The 19,727-nt window shown below is 37.1% G+C and overlaps 1 protein-coding gene across 7 annotated transcripts in view; it reads right to left on the bottom strand.

Annotated features, from left to right (window-relative positions):
* LOC136026164 (uncharacterized) overlaps positions 1-19,727 on the bottom strand; it is a 122,928-nt gene that overhangs the window by 48,572 nt on the left and 54,629 nt on the right. For all 7 annotated transcript variants that reach the window (XM_065702476.1, XM_065702475.1, XM_065702481.1 and 4 more), the window contains 2 exons: positions 3,816-4,419; positions 1,426-1,606 (listed from right to left, as the gene is read on the bottom strand). In XM_065702476.1, the coding sequence (XP_065558548.1) occupies positions 1,426-1,606; positions 3,816-4,419 (785 nt within the window). The remainder of the gene's footprint in view (positions 1-1,425; positions 1,607-3,815; positions 4,420-19,727) is intronic.

The raw sequence follows: 19,727 nt of genomic DNA, 5'->3' as shown, positions 1-19,727 counted from the left end.
AAAAGTGAAACGTCTACAATATCGAATTACAGGGGTATCCAAGTCATTGAAACTGCTATAAAAATTATTTTCTTATTAATTCCGAGATACTTTTCACAAACAAAAAATTCCAAAAATAGACCAAATGAGGTAGGATTTTTCTCTCGAGTAAGAGCTATGGAGTTTAGCAAGGATGCATACTCTCACCATTACTGTTTAATTTCGCGCCATTGACTGGTAATGTTCCGGGCGCCAGTGACATGCCAAGGAGTTGATGTATCTCCAGACTCTACCATGACATGCCTCAATCATATAAACGATGTAATGTAACCCTACTTACTGAGTCAGATGTAAAAGCACAGAAATTTCTAATAATTCTACATCTCTTGGTTTTATAATTAACAGTACCGAAACTAACACATGGCGAATGACTTGCATGCAACTACCCCAATAATTGTTCTTGACTCGATAGAAACCGAAAACGTAATCATTTTCAAGTAAGTAGGTTCAGCGATCGACAAGCATGGTAACTGCAAATCTAGAATCAGAATAGAATAGCATCAGCAGCGACAAATGAACAAATACCCGTGACGTAAACGCCAAATTTATCTCCACACCAAAATTCTAATTTACGAAGGAATGGACAGATTAGTACGAGCATATGGAAGCGAGACATGTACTATGAAGACAATTGATGCTGAAACACGAACTCTTTAACCACGGATGCCCATAGAGAATCCTTAGAAACTTATTGATATGGTTTGGAATATAGAGATAAGAAGATGATGCTTCCACGACGTAGTTGACATTAAAAGAAAATGCAGACTCACATGTTTCGGGCTCACAAGCCGCCAGCCCGAAAAAAGCTTAACGAAGAAAATACTACTAAACTCAGTGCCACTGCCCTGTTGAACAAATCCCCAGGCAGTCAACACAAAACCAGGTCAGCTAAAATTAAGACCAATCTGGAGCATGCAGTTTTCGCTAGTAGTTGGTGCCAAATCAGAATAGAATATATTACACAAGAAGCTTAAGAATTTGTAGCTTTCCTTCGAAGGTGTAAATACCTTTAGTAATCAACAGATTATCGACGTTTGAATTTTTACAGGCGAAAAATCTTATAAATTTCAACTTGGTAGATATGATTACTAATTTTTATGGCTCAACATGGCCACTTTGACGAAAATATAGTAGTATCAAAAACATTCATAATTTTATGGTAAGCTCAACATTCAAGCATAATTTTAACAAAGCCATACAAACATAATTTACCCTACACAATATACAAACATAATTTTGTAAGGGAAATCTTTGTTTTCAGGTTTGAATAGGCCTAACATAGGTTCAGAGAGTAAAAAAATTTATCTGCTTGGATCTACTTCATACTTTCAGCCTGAAGTTTCCACAAACTTTCCCCATAACCTATAAAATTAGTGAAAAAAAAACCTGATAAGAAGATAGGGAAGAAAAACACAGAGGTACTGCCCAAGCTCTTCCCATGATATCAACCAGTCACGAATTAGCTTTGTTGATTCAAGTCGCACTTGGAAATTCTGGTCAGCAACGAGTTTTACCAAAGATTCCTCGTAGTCCAATGGTAAGTTATGATCTATCGTAACTAATTTACCTAAAAATAAAGAATAATTGATACTGTTCATTATTAAGCATATACCTTATTTTTTTTAGTTGAATATCTTTAGTTTTAGTTTTGAACAACGACAGAAAGGTTAAGAGATTACGAGAAAATGTTTCACGGATAAAGGATAACAAATTAACCAAAGATTGTCTTTTGTCTTTTCTTAACTATCCATCTAGGGCCGAATCCAATGCTTTCTTAAATGTGAAGGAATGAAATACCAATCCTTCCTTTTACCCATTTTTTGCATTCATGTTTAATATTCGTAAAACAATGCTTCAAGAATGACAATCATCCATGAAAAAATGCATCCCTCTAAAAGTTTATTAGGACAGAGGGGGGAAGGGATGCGATCCAATGCAGGCAACCTGGGAGAAAAAAAAACCGAAAAAACACGGATTTGCTATCTTTATTTTCCAAAAAAGCACAATATTAAATTATTGTAGATAGAAGCGTTGAATTCTTTGGATGTATGCAATGTTATCAGAATCCCTTTTTTCAGAATTTCAGTTAATATAAACCCTTGTCGCTCTTACTTAAAGTTCGTTACCCCAAACTGTTTGATTTGCAATATATTCACCCTGTTTTAGTAGGTTATTTAGCCCATTTCCCCTCTTTTTTATTACCAGCTTTTGCATTTTTAAATACTATTTTTAGCATTTACCTAAGCATTTTAGCATTTAACTATATTACCTAAAAATAAAGAATCAGTTGATTTTATGCATTTTTTTAACATATACTTTTAGCTTTTTAGTTTAGTATATTGCATTTGGCTTTAAAAAAATAAATAAAATAAACGTAATTAAAAGTTTTATGATTTTTTTCTTTTCTAAATTCACCTTATAGACAAACCATTGATAAGAATCTGATAAAAGCTGCTTACCAGGAATTTCCCTTAAGATTAGTTAATCAAAAATAGCCAACACGATGTTCGACTGTTTGCCCTTTTGTTTTTAGTTCAACCAAAATTCTCAATGGACCTATACAATTTAATGACTTTCAATCAGTTTTTAGTCAGAAAATGATTAAAACTTGATAACTACAGTTAATTTGTTAAAAGCTACCAAATTAATGGTTTCAAAAAGAGGTAAAATTTTTATGAAGTTGTTGGGTAGGAGGAGCCCTTCGACCTTCTTAGAGAACTTTTTATCCAACAGTAATACTACTTGTTCAGACACTAAAGTCCATCTTACCCAGGTCTACGAGGTTCTGAATGGACAAAGAATAAGATTTCAAAAATACCCATATTATAATCCTACATTTAGTTTGGACCCAGCCAGACCCTAGGGGCTTCAGCATCCCAATGAATTCTATGTTAATCTGCCTAAACATATAAGGGGTATTTACCAATCAAGATAGTATCATGACAGAGCATCTATTCTGGCTTAGGATACCAGCAGGCTCTAAGGCCTTTGATTGAGTCGGTCCTATTGCCTGAAACTCGTCAGTTAGGGCAAAGATTGCATCATCCTGAGTTTAACTTTATAATCATAATTACCTTAAGATCAAAACTTCCTTAACACATAAGTCTCTTTGATCCCCCCCCCCCAAACCCACTCTAAATGATCTACATTGAAACATAAAATGTTTTTGAAATTAAGGTCATTCAATTATTGAAAGAGTGTTTGGCGTTAAAGGCGAGGCCTCCAAAAACTCAAAGACCATCACATATTCCACTTGAAAAATCCTGAATTTATGGAATCCCCACATCAGGTATTCCCACGATTAAAACCCATCAGAAAATGTAACATTATTCCGATTCGCCGTAAAAACATAATTTTTAGTTTTTTCGTCTTTTTTATATCCACTTTCTTTCTGAAAAGAATCTGTAGACATTAGCAGTGTTCTGTAGACATAGCGCTTTTTATGAATCAAAATGATTCCACGAAAGGAAATCTACTCTCTTAGGCACTTTAACAGCAGACCAAAATCTTGCTTTTTGTCATAGATATAGTATGCCTCTATGGAATTAAAATGATCCCAGAAAAGAAAATCTACTCTATATCAGGTACGTTAATGTCCTGTATTTTCCCAGAATCTCAGCAAGACTTTGAGCTTACTTACTAGGAGATGTAGAGCATAAATTTTAAGCTCGTAAAAAAGTTTTCGGGTATGAAAAAGGCAATAAAGACGAAGAATAAATAGTGATGTGAAGATGAATTGTGAAACACATGCAAAAAAAATAAAAAAGAGGTACTACCGAAAGTGCAACAACAAGCTTTCCTAACTTTGCCTTGATGATGATCTAACTGCAGAACAAGTGATTTTACAATTTTCTCCTTCTGGAGATTCAAATGTGTCCCAAAAACTTCAGCAGCATTGTCAACAACACAACATCCCATGAGCTTCAGATCAGGAGATTTAGTGTGGATAGACCAATCAGCAACATCAATGATATCTTGCATGCAAGGCAAAAGCTGTTTCTTGTAGTCTTTGTTGTAAACTATGGTTTTAAGCCGCAGCAACGATATATTAACTGTCTCAAGTAGAGATTCTACAACAGTTTCAGATTCTTCGTTGATTATCCTATGTCTAATACATGTGAAAAGTTTCATAAGTGTTGGAATGTCATCTTCTGTAATCAAATCTAAACTTTTTAGTAATATTTCTAAAGCTATTTCTCTGCATGATTCAGATGGATCTTTTGTCGCTATTTCTAGCAGAACCAGGAAACATTCCTTCCCCAATTTCCTTAGAGGGGTTAATGTTTCTTTAGCCTTAAGAAGCTTTGAGCGCCTCTGAAACTTGTTTTCCGTTGACTTAACATCCTGAAGTACTGCCACAACTTCACTGAGTTCTTCCATCTGAAAAAAAAAAAGGAAATCAAGATTATTTATCCTTATTGGTTGAACCTAATGTCGGCTATGGTACTACTAAAGCCATTATGCAAATTTTTTTGACCAAACTAATTTTGTTATCTACATATTTGAGTCTGCAGGTCTATCGATTGGTTCATTCCTTTTATATGGATTTTATTTGGTTCTGAAGTCTTTTTTTTTTCAGAATAGAATATCCCAAAATCGTGAGTGCACTAATATTTAGAGGATGGGCCCCTTATCTCAAAGTCCTTTTTGACTTAGCTGTTCAAGGCATCTAAAACATATAGAATACATCTTGAACACTGAAAAAATTCATTAACTACAACACAGGCCCATTAATTCATAAAGGACACAAAGAAAACATGCTTTGCAAACTCATAACATATTTTCTTGCATACATACAACGACTAAAGGTAGCAGTAGATGTCAAATGACAAGAAAATATAACACGAAATAAAACAGATTAGTATACAAATGAATCATCAAAACTTAGATAGCATTTTCAAGAAGTACAGAACAAAGATTGATAGACACCGTTTTAATGCCTATTGATGTGGAGGACAAAGAAATTGGCATAACAAAGTGAGTCCTTTCCATGTTTTAGGCCGACTGGTTTTGTGGTTCTTGAAAATCCGGTAGAATTTAGCGACAACCATCAGAGTTCAGGCAATTTTTTCGAAAACACATCTTAAAATATTGGCGCCCTAAAGACAGCTTCTGAAGCCTCAGTGTCTGCAGCCTATCCTCCCATAATGGGTAATTTATCTCAAGCAATAATTGGCATGCCCACTTCTGAGTATTTTCAAGCTTTTTGGTTTGGATAGCAGATATATCCACTGTTGTGGTTCGGTCTCAAATTTAGACCATTGTATCTGCTATTATTCATTACAAACTTCAGCAGTACATGTTGATGAAGATGAGAGAGATTATGATCATTTACCTCTGTATTTTGATATTATGGTTACTTCTGACATATACTCGAACCAACCCTCAATGTCGCATGAGCGGTTTGAAAAACGTAATTGGTCTAGTGCGAACATGCCTCTTTACGTTGCTACACTTGGAGCTCTACTGTCCACCGTACGTGTCCCTTTCCATCTTCTTTGCACAAATGCGTATCCTATTATTGGCAATGCTAGTGCTGATTTGAAACGCTATTATCGTGACATTATCAAGGAGGCACACTCGTGCCTCTATAAAGAGGCGAACCACGACAATGTTAAGCGATCTTCGGTTCCAGTGGTCGCAGAGGGATGGGGAGGGATGTATTTCGTAGCCCGAGCTCCAACTAAGAAACCTGCCAAATTTCATCCCCCTCCGACTTTTCCTTCATGGGGAAAATCTGGCCGAAAGTTTCAACCCACCAACCCCAGCCCCCCGTTAACGTTGGGTTGAAATTCACAAGTTAAGGTCCCCTAGGGTCCAGGAGCTTATCCGCGAAATTTCAGCTCGATCCGATAACTCCTTCCCTGTTTTCCAGAAACCACGCATAGCCACTTAATTTTCATGTTCTTTTTTTTCTGCCACGCCTACAGGTCACAGCCGACATCGTATCTGGGTGTACGAAGACTCATTCGATGCGGAATTCTCCGAGTAAGTTTCCTTGAAAGTTTCGTTGGAAAATCTTAACCCCCCGAAAGTTTCGACAACCAACCCACCCCCCCTTTAACGTTGTCCGATCGGGCTGAAATTCAAAAGTTAAGGTCCCCTACGGCCCAGGAGCTTATCCGCGAAATTTCAGCTCGATCCGACAACTCCTTCCCTGTTTTCCAGAAACCACGTATTAGCCACTTAATTAACTCATTTCTCCATAAGAGCCCATGTTAATTTGAAATTTTTAAAAGGTATTTAAAAGTTATATTTACACCCACGCAGGTGGTTAGCTCAGTCAGTAGAGCGTGGGAGTTTTAATCCTAAGGTCAAGGGTTCAAGTCCCTTATCGGGCGGTTTTTTTTCACAAAATATGAAAAAACTTCGTTTCAAACAGTTCGTGGTAACGAACTGTTTCAAATTTCAATCAAACAGTTCGTGGTAACGAACTGTAGTAAGGAGCGACCCGGCTCAATAGTAACCAAAACTCTAAAAAATTGAATTTTGATATCAATAGCTACATCAAAAGAATCGCATTTCCATGCTGATTTTAAATATATAAGTTTCATCAAGTTTAGTCTTACCGATCAAAAGTTACGAGCCTGAGAAAATTTGCCTTATTTAGGAAAATAGGGGGAAACACCCCCTAAAAGTCGTAGGATCTTAACAAAAATGACACCATCAGATTCAGCGTATCAGAGAACCATACTGTAGAAGTTTCAAGCTCCTATCTACAAAAATGTGGAATTTTGTATTTTTTGCCAGAAGACAAATCACGGGTGCGTGTTTATTTGTTTTTGTTTTTTTTCTTTTCCCCAGGGGTCATCGTATTGACCAAGTGGTCCTATAATGTCGCAAGAGGGCTCATTCTAACGGAAATGAAAAGTTCTAGTGCCCCTTTTAAGTGGCCGAAAAAATTGGAGGGCATCTAGGCCCCCTCCCACGCTCATTTTTTTCCCAAAGTCAACGGATCAAAATTTTGAGATAGCCATTTTGTTCAGCATAGTCGAAAACCATAATAACTATGTCTTTGGGGATGACTCACTCCCCCAAAATCCCTGGGGGAGGGGCTGCAAGTTAAAAACTTTGACCATTGTTTACATATAGTAATGGTTATTGGGAAGTGTACAGACGTTTTCAGGGGGATTTTATTTTGTTTGGGGGTGGGGCTGAGGAGAGGGGGCTATGTTGGAGGATCTTTCTTTGGAGGAATCTATCATTAGGGAAGAAAAATTCAATGACAAGGGCGCAGGATTCTCTAGCATTACTATAAGAAAACAATGAAAAATAAACATGAAAACGTTTTTTTCAAATGAAAGGAAGAAGTAGCATTGAAACTTAAAACGAACAGAGATTATTACGCATATGAGGGGTTCTAAAAATACTTTAGCATAAAGAGCGAGGTATTAAGGAGGAGATAAATACCTTGCTCTTTATGCTAAAGTATTTTTAGTAATTTCAACTATTTATTCTACGGCCTTTCTGATTCAGGGGTCATTCTTAAAGAATTGGGACAAAACTTACGATTTAGTGTAAAGAGCGAGGTATTAACGAGGGTACAAACCCCCTCGTATACATAATAAAAATATAAGGTTATGAAAGTTTGTTACGTAAGTTAATTCTTAAGTTACGTATATTTTTACTAATAAAAACGTTCGTTAAAAATTAAAAGTTCTAGTTGCCTTTTTAAGTAACCGAAAAATTGGAGGGCAACTAGGCCTCCTTCTCCACCCCTTATTTCTCAAAATCGTCTGATCAAAACTAAGAGAAAGCCATTTAGCCAAAAAAAGAATTAATATACAAATTTCATTTTAATAATTTATGGGCGGAGAGCCAAAACCAAACATGCATTAATTCAAAAACGTTCAGAAATTAAATAAAAAAAACAATTTTTTAGCTGAAAGTAAGGAGCGACATTAAAACTTAAAACGAACAGAAATTACTCCGTATATGAAATGAGTTGTCCCCTCTGCAATCCCTCGCTCTTTACGCTAAAGTTTGACTCTGCCACAATTCTACTTTTTAAAACAATTTAAAGCTTTAGCGTAAAGAGCGAGGGATTGCGGAGGGGACAACTCATTTCATATACGGAGTAATTTCTGTTCGTTTTAAGTTTTGTCGCTCCTTACTTTCAGCTAAAAAAATTGGTTTTTTTTTTATTTAATTCTTAAAGAGTTAAAGAGGCTGCGTCCCAAAGTCGAACCTTAAAACGTACAGGTATTAGGAGAGACAGTCCTAATTCCTGTACGAGGAGTACAGGAATTATTAAATTACATCCACCATGGATTGTAGAAAAACGTACAGAAATAATATGAAAAAAACTTCGTTTTCTTACAGAGTTAAAGAGGCTGCGTCCCAAAGTCGAACCTTAAAACGTACAGGAATTAGGAGAGGCAGTTGGGGGGGCTGCCGCCCCCCAAACCCCCCGCTTTTAAAGACTCTTTTGTACAGGTTTTTTGTTTTGTTAATTAAAAGAGGGCCTTTTCCGAAGCCAAGAGCGGGGGGTCAGGGGGGCGACAGGGCAGCCCCCCAAAACAAAAAAAACCTGTACAAAAGTCTTTAAAAGCGGGGGGTTTGGGGGCGGCAGCCCCCCAACTGCCTCTCCTAATTCCTGTACGTTTTAAGGTTCGACTTTGGGACGCAGCCTCTTTAACTCTTTAAGAAAACGAAGTTTTTTTCATATTATCTTATGTATAAAGCAAGCTGAAGATGTGGCCATCCCGCTGATCCGTGTCAGGCGGAATACCCAAAAACCAATTTGGAAGTGTGATCCTTAGCTGAAAAAAGTCAAGAATAAGGTCAAATTCTGGTTAAGAATCTGGTCTGCCTGTGGTCGACCTTTTCGGGGTACTGTGTTTGATCTAAAACAAAAGACAAAACTCGAAAATAAACGCCATCTTCGTGCCGTTCGTTACTCCGGTGAAACTTTTCCGAAAAGTAATAGTGAGTGGCGAAAAGTGTTAATTCTGCCAAGTTTCCGGATGCAAGTTCTAGTGATATTATATCTCGTACATCTTGGATCAAACATTATTCAAAAATATTTTCGAAAGTTAATTATGCAGTGCATAAGCGTTACTCATGTCTGCTCAAAAAAAATTTGCCGTCACGTTTATGTCAGAGACATGTGATTCCAGTTGAAAAGTGGGCTATTGTTAAAGGTATTAAGGGTTTAAAATAAAAATCTTTGGATATTGATGGGATTAGTGTTTTGAATCTTGTTCCGAATTCTTTTGAACTGGTATCTCATCTCCAACTGTTTTTTCAAATGTGTTTGAGTAGTTCGTGTGTGCCCGACTCGTTCTTATGCGGTAGCGTTACGTCACTTCTAAAAAATGGAAAAGATCCGGTTTCTTGTAGTTCTTATAGGCCCATAACGGTAGCTTGTACTCTTAGCAAGCTTTTTGAACACCTCCTAATACCTTATATCACTAAGCTTGCTCTAAATGATGATCCCTGCTAGGACCATCTGATATCTCATATCTGGCTTATGCGGATGACCTTCTTCTGATCAGTCAAACTGAGCCTGGTCTTGCCCGTTCAGTGAAGTCAGTTACTTCTGCTTTCCGCGACATCGGCCTGTACCTAAATATTAACAAGTGCGAGTTTCTTGTTTTCAACGGTAATAATTGTTCAAAATCACTATACTGTGGTGGTTTTAGTATTCCTCTTGTTAAATCGTTTCGTTGGCTTGGTATAACACTTTGCGATTCTATGAGTGCTCTCTGGTCTCGTGCTGTCAATGATATTAATGATAATCTGAGGCTTGGTTACTTTAAGATTGTAGCAAATCGTGGACACTATAGGAGAAGAGCGCTAACTCGACTTTACTCAATTTTTTGTGATCATTCTGTGCTCTTCTGTTCTGGTATTAGGCCACTTCTGTTGACTGGTGATCTAAAACGTATTCGCATAAATTATTCCCGGTACTGCAAATTTCTTTTATATCTACCTCGTTCTTACCAGAATACAAAACTGGTTAACAAGTATTGTGCGACAGGTATTACTGGTGCTTTCGAAAAATTATCTGCGAAGCTAGCTATTGAAGAGCTTTATAGGCTAGCGATGAAAACATCCCCTTATCCGTCTTTTTTCTGTATGTGATTAAATTTGTTTCTTTTGTATTACTTTTGCAGTTTTTCTTTTGTATTTTACTCCACTTAACCTCTGTTTTGTGAAGTGGGTGATAAATAAATTATTATTATAGAACTGGGTGCCAAACAGGATAAATATGTTTGATTGATCAGAAATACATTCAGTATAGACGGCGCATAATGATAATGAAGTTGTTAGAGCAAATGAAACACGGAAATTATTTTAGGCAGAGGGAAGCTAATGGTAAATAAACTTTATATGTAAATCCTGTTTTAGGTTGCGTTTGGAAATTACTTCTAGGTTTTACATTTCATCTGTGGTTGCAAGTCTGACGTCTTCTTTAGACAGAATTGGGGTTTTTGTAGAAGCAACCACGCAGAATATGGCTCTATGTTTCACTTACTGAAAGGATTACACCTCCACGATCATGCTTTAGCTGGTGAAGAAGTGATTTCCTTGGCATCACTTGCCAAAATGTTTGAGAGGGGAGGAGGGGGGAATACTATAACTAAATAATTAGAATACTACAAATAATAATAAATCGCCACAGCACCCAGCCACCTGAGGCCAACACAACTCTGCATGCTCCTCCTCTATCCCAATTTATTCAACGCCTGCCTCTTTACACCCTCCCAGGAAGTTCTAATTTCCTTCAAATCAATCTTGATGACATCCTCCCACCCCAACCGTGAACGACCTGCTTTCCTTTTATCCCTAGACGATTCGCCGAAAAGGACAATTTTTGGCAATCTATCATCCTTCATCCTTAGAACGTGCCCTAGCCAACTTAACCTTTCTCTCATATAGCCTTAGAAAGCGGGACTGAACCACATTTTTCACACAGCCAACTGTTTGAAATACAGTCAGTCAGCTGAATACCCACAGCAATCAGTGAGCAGTTTCTCTGGACAACATCTAGCAAATCTTCATCTGCTTTTCTAAGTGCCCATGCTTCAGAGCCATACTTGATAACTGTCATCATTGTAGCTTCTAATATTCTAGTCTTGGTTTGCACACTTATCTTCTTATTCTTCCAAACATTTTTAACTTTGAAAGAACAATTGGCTATTCTACTTTGAATGTCCTTACTGCTCCCACCGTCTTTACTGATAATACTATCAAGGCAAGTGAAGCTATCCACCAGATCTCACAAACCCTCTTAAAGTTCATTCATTTCATCTAGTTCAAAGTTCTCATTTCAAAGTTCATTTCATCTAGGATGCTTAAATCGTCAGCATAATCTAAGACCAGGAGAGTTTTTTCTCCCCATTTGATTCCTTGGTCTCTTATTGCCTTTCCTGTGCTTCTTAAGACAACATCCATCAAAATGGTCCAAATAAAGGGGGATAAAACACAACCTTGCTTAACTCCTGATTGAATACGAAACCAGCTGCTGACCTCATTTCCCACCTCAACCGCAGCAGTGTTATTCTTGAACATATGCTACTAATGACTTTAATATATTTGCCTAGTATACCATACAAGGTATACACCTTTGCTAAAGCTCTTCTATCAACAGAACCGAAAGTTTACTCATAATCTATGAAACCGAGGACGAAAGGTGTTTGATAATTCTGGCACTTCTCAATGGTTAAACTAAAATTGAGAATTTTGTCGACACTTCCTCTGACTTCTCTAAAACCGCGCTGTTCTTGTCTTAAAACTTTGTCAACAGCATCTCTCAGTCTAAAAAGTGTCATATTGCTAAGTAATTTGCTATCTACAGAGACCGGACTAATGCCTCGATAATTACATACTCACTCTTATCACCCTTCTTTTACAGTGGTTTAATTAAGGTTGTTCTCGAATTGCTTGTGCTTCCCCCTTTTCAAAAATCATATTCCTAATCTTCGACTTCTAACCTCAAAGCCACCCTATTTAAGAAACTCTTTTACCACATCTCTGTTTAAACCTCTGTTACTAATTGTGACCCCGTACCTATCTTTATCTGGGACACGTCAAGATGATTCCTCCCTTTCAATTTATTAAAATGTCAGTATAATATTTTACTATTATGCCGTCTAGCTGCATCTTCTAGATCCTCCGCAATTTTATCCGTGGCCTCCACTTGACATCTCCATAATCGATATTTTAAAGCGTTCTCCAGTTTCTTTACATTCCTTTTGTTTTCATGTGATCTATCCATCAGATAATTCTTGAACAAGCCCCTTCTCCAACATTAAACATGAAGCTTTTTCACTATTATTCCTAGCTGCAGTCCTAGCTTTCTTGTCTAAGACACCATCAGCACCTTCACAAATTGTTTTCCTAAAATTATTCCATCCTTCTTCAACATTGTCCAATTTTTAACTCTCCAGTTTAGTATTCATCTGTTCCTGGAAAGTTTCTCTCAAATTCTCATCCTGGAGTCTACCAACATCATACCTTCCCGGGAGGTAGTTATCCTTCCAAAATTTCAGCTTTAAATTTACCCTAGAAAATACCAGATGGTGGTCTTTACTTTTAGCATCAATAACAGCACTGCTATATGCCCTAGTATTTTGTATTGATCCTGCCAGTCTTCGGCTTAAAATAAAAAAATAAATAAGGTTTTCTGTCTTACCATCACGTGAATACCATGTTAACTTATGGGCCATTTTATGACCAAACATCGTATTGGTTATAACTAGATTGTTATACTTAGAAAATTGCAAGTCTGTAGCCATTGCTGTTTTTTGTTTCTTACAGCATATTTACCTAGGTTAGGATACCATCTATCCCTATTTCTTACAGCCTTGGCGTTCAAATCTCCTAATAGAAATACCATACCTGGTATGAAAAAATACCTATAATAAAATACCTGGGGAGCTGTCTATTTGCTCCTTTACTGTAAATAAAATTTATCTGAGTCACTAGTATCTCTATCAGATGGTTCTGCAGGGGCATATACTAGGCTGATATCCTAAACTTTTAGTCATAGAATGAGCAATTAGTATCCAATTATTAATGCCCATCCAGCAACTACATCAAAAGACAACATCTCTATCCAGATTGTCAAAAAGACGTATATACAAAATCTCAGGAACAGCTAAGGGTATTGTGTTGGAACTTTTAGGGCATGTTTTTGGGGATGTCAAACTATATAATAAAAAAGAATATGCATCCAAGGTCTTAAGAGGGCATATCTGCTATACCTAAGGCAATGCTAAGTTTATTAAGTTTAAACTTTCAGGACATGTTAAACTAAATTAAACAAAATAATGTGCATGCAGGTTATTGAAAAGGGTGTATATGCAACATCTTGGGAATAGTTAAGGGTATTGAAACTTTCTGGGCACATTATAAAGAATCAAAAGACACATGGATCCAGACGGTCAAACGTAGGACTCTTAAAAAGCTCTTAGGTTGTGCTCCAACATATAAAAAGTGGGGTAGCATAGGAGCAATCCTACTTGGTTGTTTTCGTGGCCTAGTAAAACTTATTGGCAGATCTTGTCTGAAAATACAGTGCTTCCACTATCCCCGAATTTTTGGGGATTTCTCCGAAAATCTGTCTTCTTAAAAAAAAAATCGGTTCCCAGAAATCCCCTTTCGTAGAGGGTTGCCATCCCCAGTGTTTTATTACTAGTGATCCATCCCTAGTATCTATAACTTTCGCTTAACTTGACATGATTTTTCACTACTTTCCAATGTTTTTGTATCGATTATTTACAACACATCCAAAACCAGACATAGATCATTGAATTGCTGACCTTTCTTCCTATGCTAGTAAAAGCATAAGGTTCATAAGACTATACCATTTTACCAAAGATTCTCTTGTGACTCCTGGTAAAGAATTTCATTTGAACACGTTTACGGACCGTGTAATTCTGATCATCAACGAAAACTGGGTTATTTTTGACACCTGGACCGTGAGTTTTTTTTTTTTTACTATTCTGTTTAATTTTCAAAGGTCTTAAAATATAAGAATGTTAGATTGAAAGATTATTTTAAAATGAGATAGGGAAAGCATGGTATCTATGCAGAGAAGGGGGAGAGGAGTTCCTGATAAATTTGGTAATATTTTCATTATCGAGCAATAAATTAAATGAGCATACCACTCGAGACCTTTTTTATGTTCTTTCAAAATGTAACTGTCGTTTTCCTTGGAAATTTAATGGACCCTATAAGATGATACCTTTTTCTCTTATTTTCTGCAATTTAGTTTGAGTCTTATTTTCTTTTACTCTAGGTTTTGGGCATAATATATATAATAATTGAACGCGTGGTAGATATAAGGGTAATTCTGTATTATACTGCCAACACTCACGTTTACGCTGTGTAAAACTTGATAACAAATCAGTTTGATCTGTCTGTATTAAGAAACAATTAGCTTGCGCTCAGTGAACGACGGGTGACAGAATAAATTGGGAATATATAATCTGGGCAATATATTTGCGCATTAGGGGTAAAGTTTAGGTTAGTTTAGGTCTGGTCAGGTTATCCCCCTCCCCTAATGTACAAATATATGGCCCGAATATGTTGCTAAAGTATTATATATTCGTCATGTTTTGGTATCTCTCATCAGGATTTATCTACCTTCACTTCTTGAGTGTTGGCGGTGTAATACATAAATATCGATTAAAGGAATTGATCGTTTTGCCAAGAATGTTCACCATTTAAAAACTTGTTGAATCTTGCTTCCTTTGGTGTGTAAAAATTAAGTGCTTTTCTTTTTCCCTTGAAAATTCTTTTTTTGCATATAACCTTTATACCTTCAAGCGTATCCTCCTCCCTCTCCTCTCAACCTTGCTACTCTAGTGCCCTTCTCCTGCAATATTTTTGTTGGACGTCATGCTTGATTGAGAGGTTTAATTGCAGTCTAAGATCTTTTTATGGTCTTGGAAAGTTGTTAAGTAAGCGAATGAAATTTTACGTAATAGATATTCTGCTCAAATTAGGATCGAAAATTTTCAAATACATAGGCCCACCTCCACAAATTCTAATGCTTGAGCAATTATTAACCCTGTATGAAGGTTAATTATGAGATAAAGATAATAGAATAAAAACAAAATGTGGTAGAATTGGATTTGCCATTCAAAACTTCCTAAATATAAACGCCTTACCGCAAAATTGCAGCCCCTCCCCTCTGTCCCTCTGAATGAGAAAAATTAAGCTATATATTATATTCAAAATCAGGGAATAGGTTATAAAAAAGGAAGCGACCCCAAAACATGATTCACAAAGTTTGTATATCGTAGCCGAAAATAAAAATGCGGTCATTATTTCCAAATTGTTTTCTTGTAAAGTTTTAGATTATTTTCAGACACTTTTTTTTTTTACAAACGTTTAGTCTTTATTTCTTACTATGCTACATGATATCTGTGTTTGAAAATTGATCAAACAGTCCGTGGTAATGAACTGTAAGTAGTTCAACCCAACGGGAATCAAAACTCAAAAACAGAACGACTACAAAACAAACAAGAGCTAAGAGTTCATATGGCACTTGTGAAGAAGTCGGAAGAGCCAAGAGCTCATATTGTATGAGCTCTAGCAAAATTCTAAGAATCCATGGATTGATTTAAAAGGAAAATCAGAGGCTTAATGGTGGGGATTTCAAATAAGAGATCCAAGACACCAGGTCCTTCTAAATATCAAAATTCACTAAGATCCGATTACCCAATCGTAAGTTAAAAATACCTTATTTTTTCTAATTTTTCCTCTCGCTTCAGCCCCCCAGATGGTCGAATCGGGGAAAGCGACTTTATCAAGTCAATTTGTGCAGGTCCCTGACAGGCCTACCAATTTTCATCGTCCTAGCACGTCAAGAAGCACCAAACTCACCAAAGCACTGGACCCCCCTAAACCCCAAAAGAGAGCGGATCCAGTAAATTTACGTCAATCACGTATCTACGACAATTGCTTATTCTACCCACCAAGTTTCATCCCGATCTCTCCACTCTGTTCGTTTTCCAAGATTTCCCGTTTCCCCTCCAACTCCCCCCAATGTCACTATATCTGGTCGAGATTTAAAATAAGAGCTCTGAGACATGAGTTCCTTCTAAATATCAAATTTCATTAAGATCTGGTCACAAGTTCTTAAGTTGAAAATGCCTCAGTTTTTTTGTTTTTTCAAATTAACACCACCCCCTCCCCAACTCCCCCAAAGAGAGCAGATTCGGTCCGGTTATTTCAATCACGTATCTAGGACTTATGCTTATTCTTCCCACCAAGTTTCGTCCCGATCTCTCCATTCTAAGAGTTTTTTAAGATTTCCTGTCACCCTCCAACTCCCCCAATATCACTGGATACGGTTGGGATTTAAAATAAAAGCTCTGAGACACAAGTTCCTTCTAAATATCAAATTTCATTAAGATCCGATAACCCATTCGAAAGTTAAAAATACCTCTTTTTTCATTTTTTCCTCTTCTACCAGCCCCCAAGATGGCCAAATTGGGGAAACGACTGTTATCAAGTCAATTTGTACAGGCCCCTGGCACTCCTACCAATTTTCATCGGCCTAGCACGTCCAGAAGCACCGAACTCACCAAAGCGTTGGAAATACCCCCAACTCCCCCAAAGAGAGCGGATCCGTTCCAATTATGTCAATCACGTACCTAAAACTTGTGCTTATTCTTCCCATCAAGTTTCATCCTAATCTCTTCACTCTATGCGTTTTCCAGGATTTCCAGTTTCCAAGATATCTGTCCCCCCCCCCCCAGCCACCTATGTCCTGTATCCGATTCGAAATGAAAATTGAGCATCTGAGACATAAGATCTTTCTATATATCAAGTTTCACTAAGACCTGATCACCCATTCATAAGATAAAGATACCTCAATTTTCACGTTTTCCAAGATTTCCGGTATCCCCCTCCAACTCCCCCTACTGTCACCATATCTGGTCGGGATTTATAATAAGAGCGCTGAAGCACAATATCCTTCTAAACATAAAATTTCATTAAGGTCTGATCACCCGTTTGTAAGTTACAAATTCCTGATTTTTCTAATTTTTACGAATTCCCCCCAACTCCCCAAAAGAGCGCGAATAGGGTCCGGTTATGTCAGCCACGTATCTTAGACTTTTGCTTATTCTTCCCACCAAGTTTCATCCTGATCTCTCCACTCTAAGCGTTTTCCAAGATTTCCGGTTCCGCCCTCAACCCCCCCCCCCCATGACACTGGATCCGGTCAGGCGTTAAAATAAGATATCTGAACGAGGTCCTTCTAAATATGAAGTTTCATTAAGATCCAATCACTCCATCATAAGTTAATAATACCTCACTTTTTCTAACTTTTTAGAATTAACCCCCCCCCCTAACTCCCCCAAAGAAAGGGGATCTTTTCCGGTTATGTCAATCACGTATCTAGAATTTATGCTTATTTTTCCCACCAAGTTTCATCCCAATCCCTTCACTCTAAGTGTTTTCCCAATGTCACCGGATCGGGTCGGGATTTAAAGTAAGAGTTCTGAGACACGATATCCTTCTAAATGTCAAATTTCATTAAGATCCCATCACCCTTTCGTAAGTTAGAAATACCTCATTTTTTCTAATTTTTCCAAATTATTTGTCCCCCCACTCCTGTCCCCCAGATGATCGAATCGGGGAAATGACTATTTCTAATTTAATCTGATCTGGTCCCTTATATAGCTGCCAAATTTCATCGTCCTAGCTTATCTGGAAGTGCCTAAAATACCAAAACCAGGACAGACTGACAGACCAACAGAATTCGCAATTGCTATTTGCCACTTGGTAAATACCAAGTGCCATAAAAAGACCTATTTTTGTTTTTGATATTCTTTTTTTCCGTGTCATGTATTTCTTCTAAGAAATCTCTTCTCACGGAATATATGTATCTCTTCTCCTCTCCAAGAAGAGGTGTATCTCTTCTCACTCTGCTACTTTTTATAACTTGTTCAAACTCAAAGCTCATTGAGCTTAAATGTCGCTATGAGAAAATTTACTTTAAGTTGCTGTTATCCTTCATCCTTGTGGATAAGTTTTTACTTGCTCATCTTCTCTTCAACTGAAAGTGAATATTTTTCCCATTCTCGCACAAATAACCAAATTCTCTCAGAGCTGTTTATCCGTCAGTTGAAACAATCTTAAAAGGGCTTGTATCTATCAAGGTGGACATACAGTTAAATCAAGTAATGGGAAAGCTGGAATATGGAAGATTAGTAGCCTAAACCAGCCACACTGCAATCTAGCACCAATTCTCTGTTTATTCTGGGTATTAGATTAGGACAAATCTAATATCACTTCTTCATAATGCATGTGACTGCCAGGCTGCCAAGCCATATAGTAGTATAGTGATGAATGAGCATCAAAAATGCAGTTGGGTATGCATTATTTTTAAATACCAATAGTATTGAAGTGTAAACTCCATCCATAAATAACAGCAGAAAGCTGCTTACAGTATACTTCAGACTTTGAATACTATACTCCAATAGCAGCATTAGAGTAAATACGATATAGCACTTTTAATATAATGGTACATATAAAAACATAGAGCAAGATATTTATGGCTAGTATATGGTTCACCACTGAATTAAATTACATTATTAATTGTGATTCAGAAAACTATTGATATTTCCAACTTCAAGCTGTACTAAGTTACATTTGTTACTTTTCTGCAAATCTTAAACATAAAAATATTTTTGACTCAAAGGAAAGCTGTCAAAACACAAGTTGTGCTGCTAAAGTGTCGGCAGCTTTTATAATTCTGCTACCGGCAGCTTTGGAACTTTCTGCACACCTGGCTGAAAACTCCTTTGCGTGATACAGAAAAGGGTGAACAGCATAGATACTTCTAAGCAAGTTGTGCCAGGATCTTGAAACGACTGTTGTTATTTCACCACCCCTCTAATGGACACTTTTTCCCCGTTGATGACAGCTTGCTCTTGCACCTTTCAGCATGTTAACAAACTTGTTGTGTCAGCTATCCTTCAATCTGGGTTTTCCTCCTCTTCTGTTGTATTGACTAATTTTGTTTCTTCCAATGTCTGACTCTGTGTTTCTACTTTTAACCAACTTTTAGTGTTACTGAGTGCTTCTTGATTTAGGGGTTGGTGCTTGTATCTGGGATCCAAGACACAAGCCAGAACAATTTCTCTGATTGCATATTCTTGAACTCATCATATATTTTGAATTCTAATACATCAGGTGTGCATTGACAATAAATATGCTTTGTCTTCATTTGACTCACCTCTGCTGCTCTTCCCAACATGGGAAGACTCAGCTGGTGGCTCTGCCCCCAAGGACTGGACAAGCAAAAATTACCTGAAGAAATTTGTGCATAAAATAAATAAAAATTTTAAAAATCGGCTGACTTCTGATATTTTTTTCTAACATCCAATAATGACACTGACCCTCATATCAGCTGTCCAACATATCAATTGAGCCCTAGTCAAAAAGATGCATCTACAATATATCAGGAACAGCTAAGAATATTAAGTTAAGACTGTCAGGACAAGTTGAGGTATATGTTGAACTAAATAAAAAGATGCAATATGAATTCAAGATTATCAGTAGGGCATATCTGCACTATATCAAAAACACCACAAGTAAATAAGTTAAAACTTCCAGGGCATGTTAAGAACAACAACCAATTAGGATTTACCTACACTCAGGGTTGTGACATGAAGGCAGTAAGAATGGTTTCAGTCCTATAGGAGCCTAAGACTATTCAG

The sequence above is a fragment of the Artemia franciscana genome, chromosome 4 (genome assembly GCF_032884065.1).
Source record: "Artemia franciscana chromosome 4, ASM3288406v1, whole genome shotgun sequence".
NCBI classification, from domain to species: domain Eukaryota; kingdom Metazoa; phylum Arthropoda; class Branchiopoda; order Anostraca; family Artemiidae; genus Artemia; species Artemia franciscana.
Note: the sequence above shows the minus strand (reverse complement) of the source record. Positions and strands in the feature narration are given on the sequence as shown.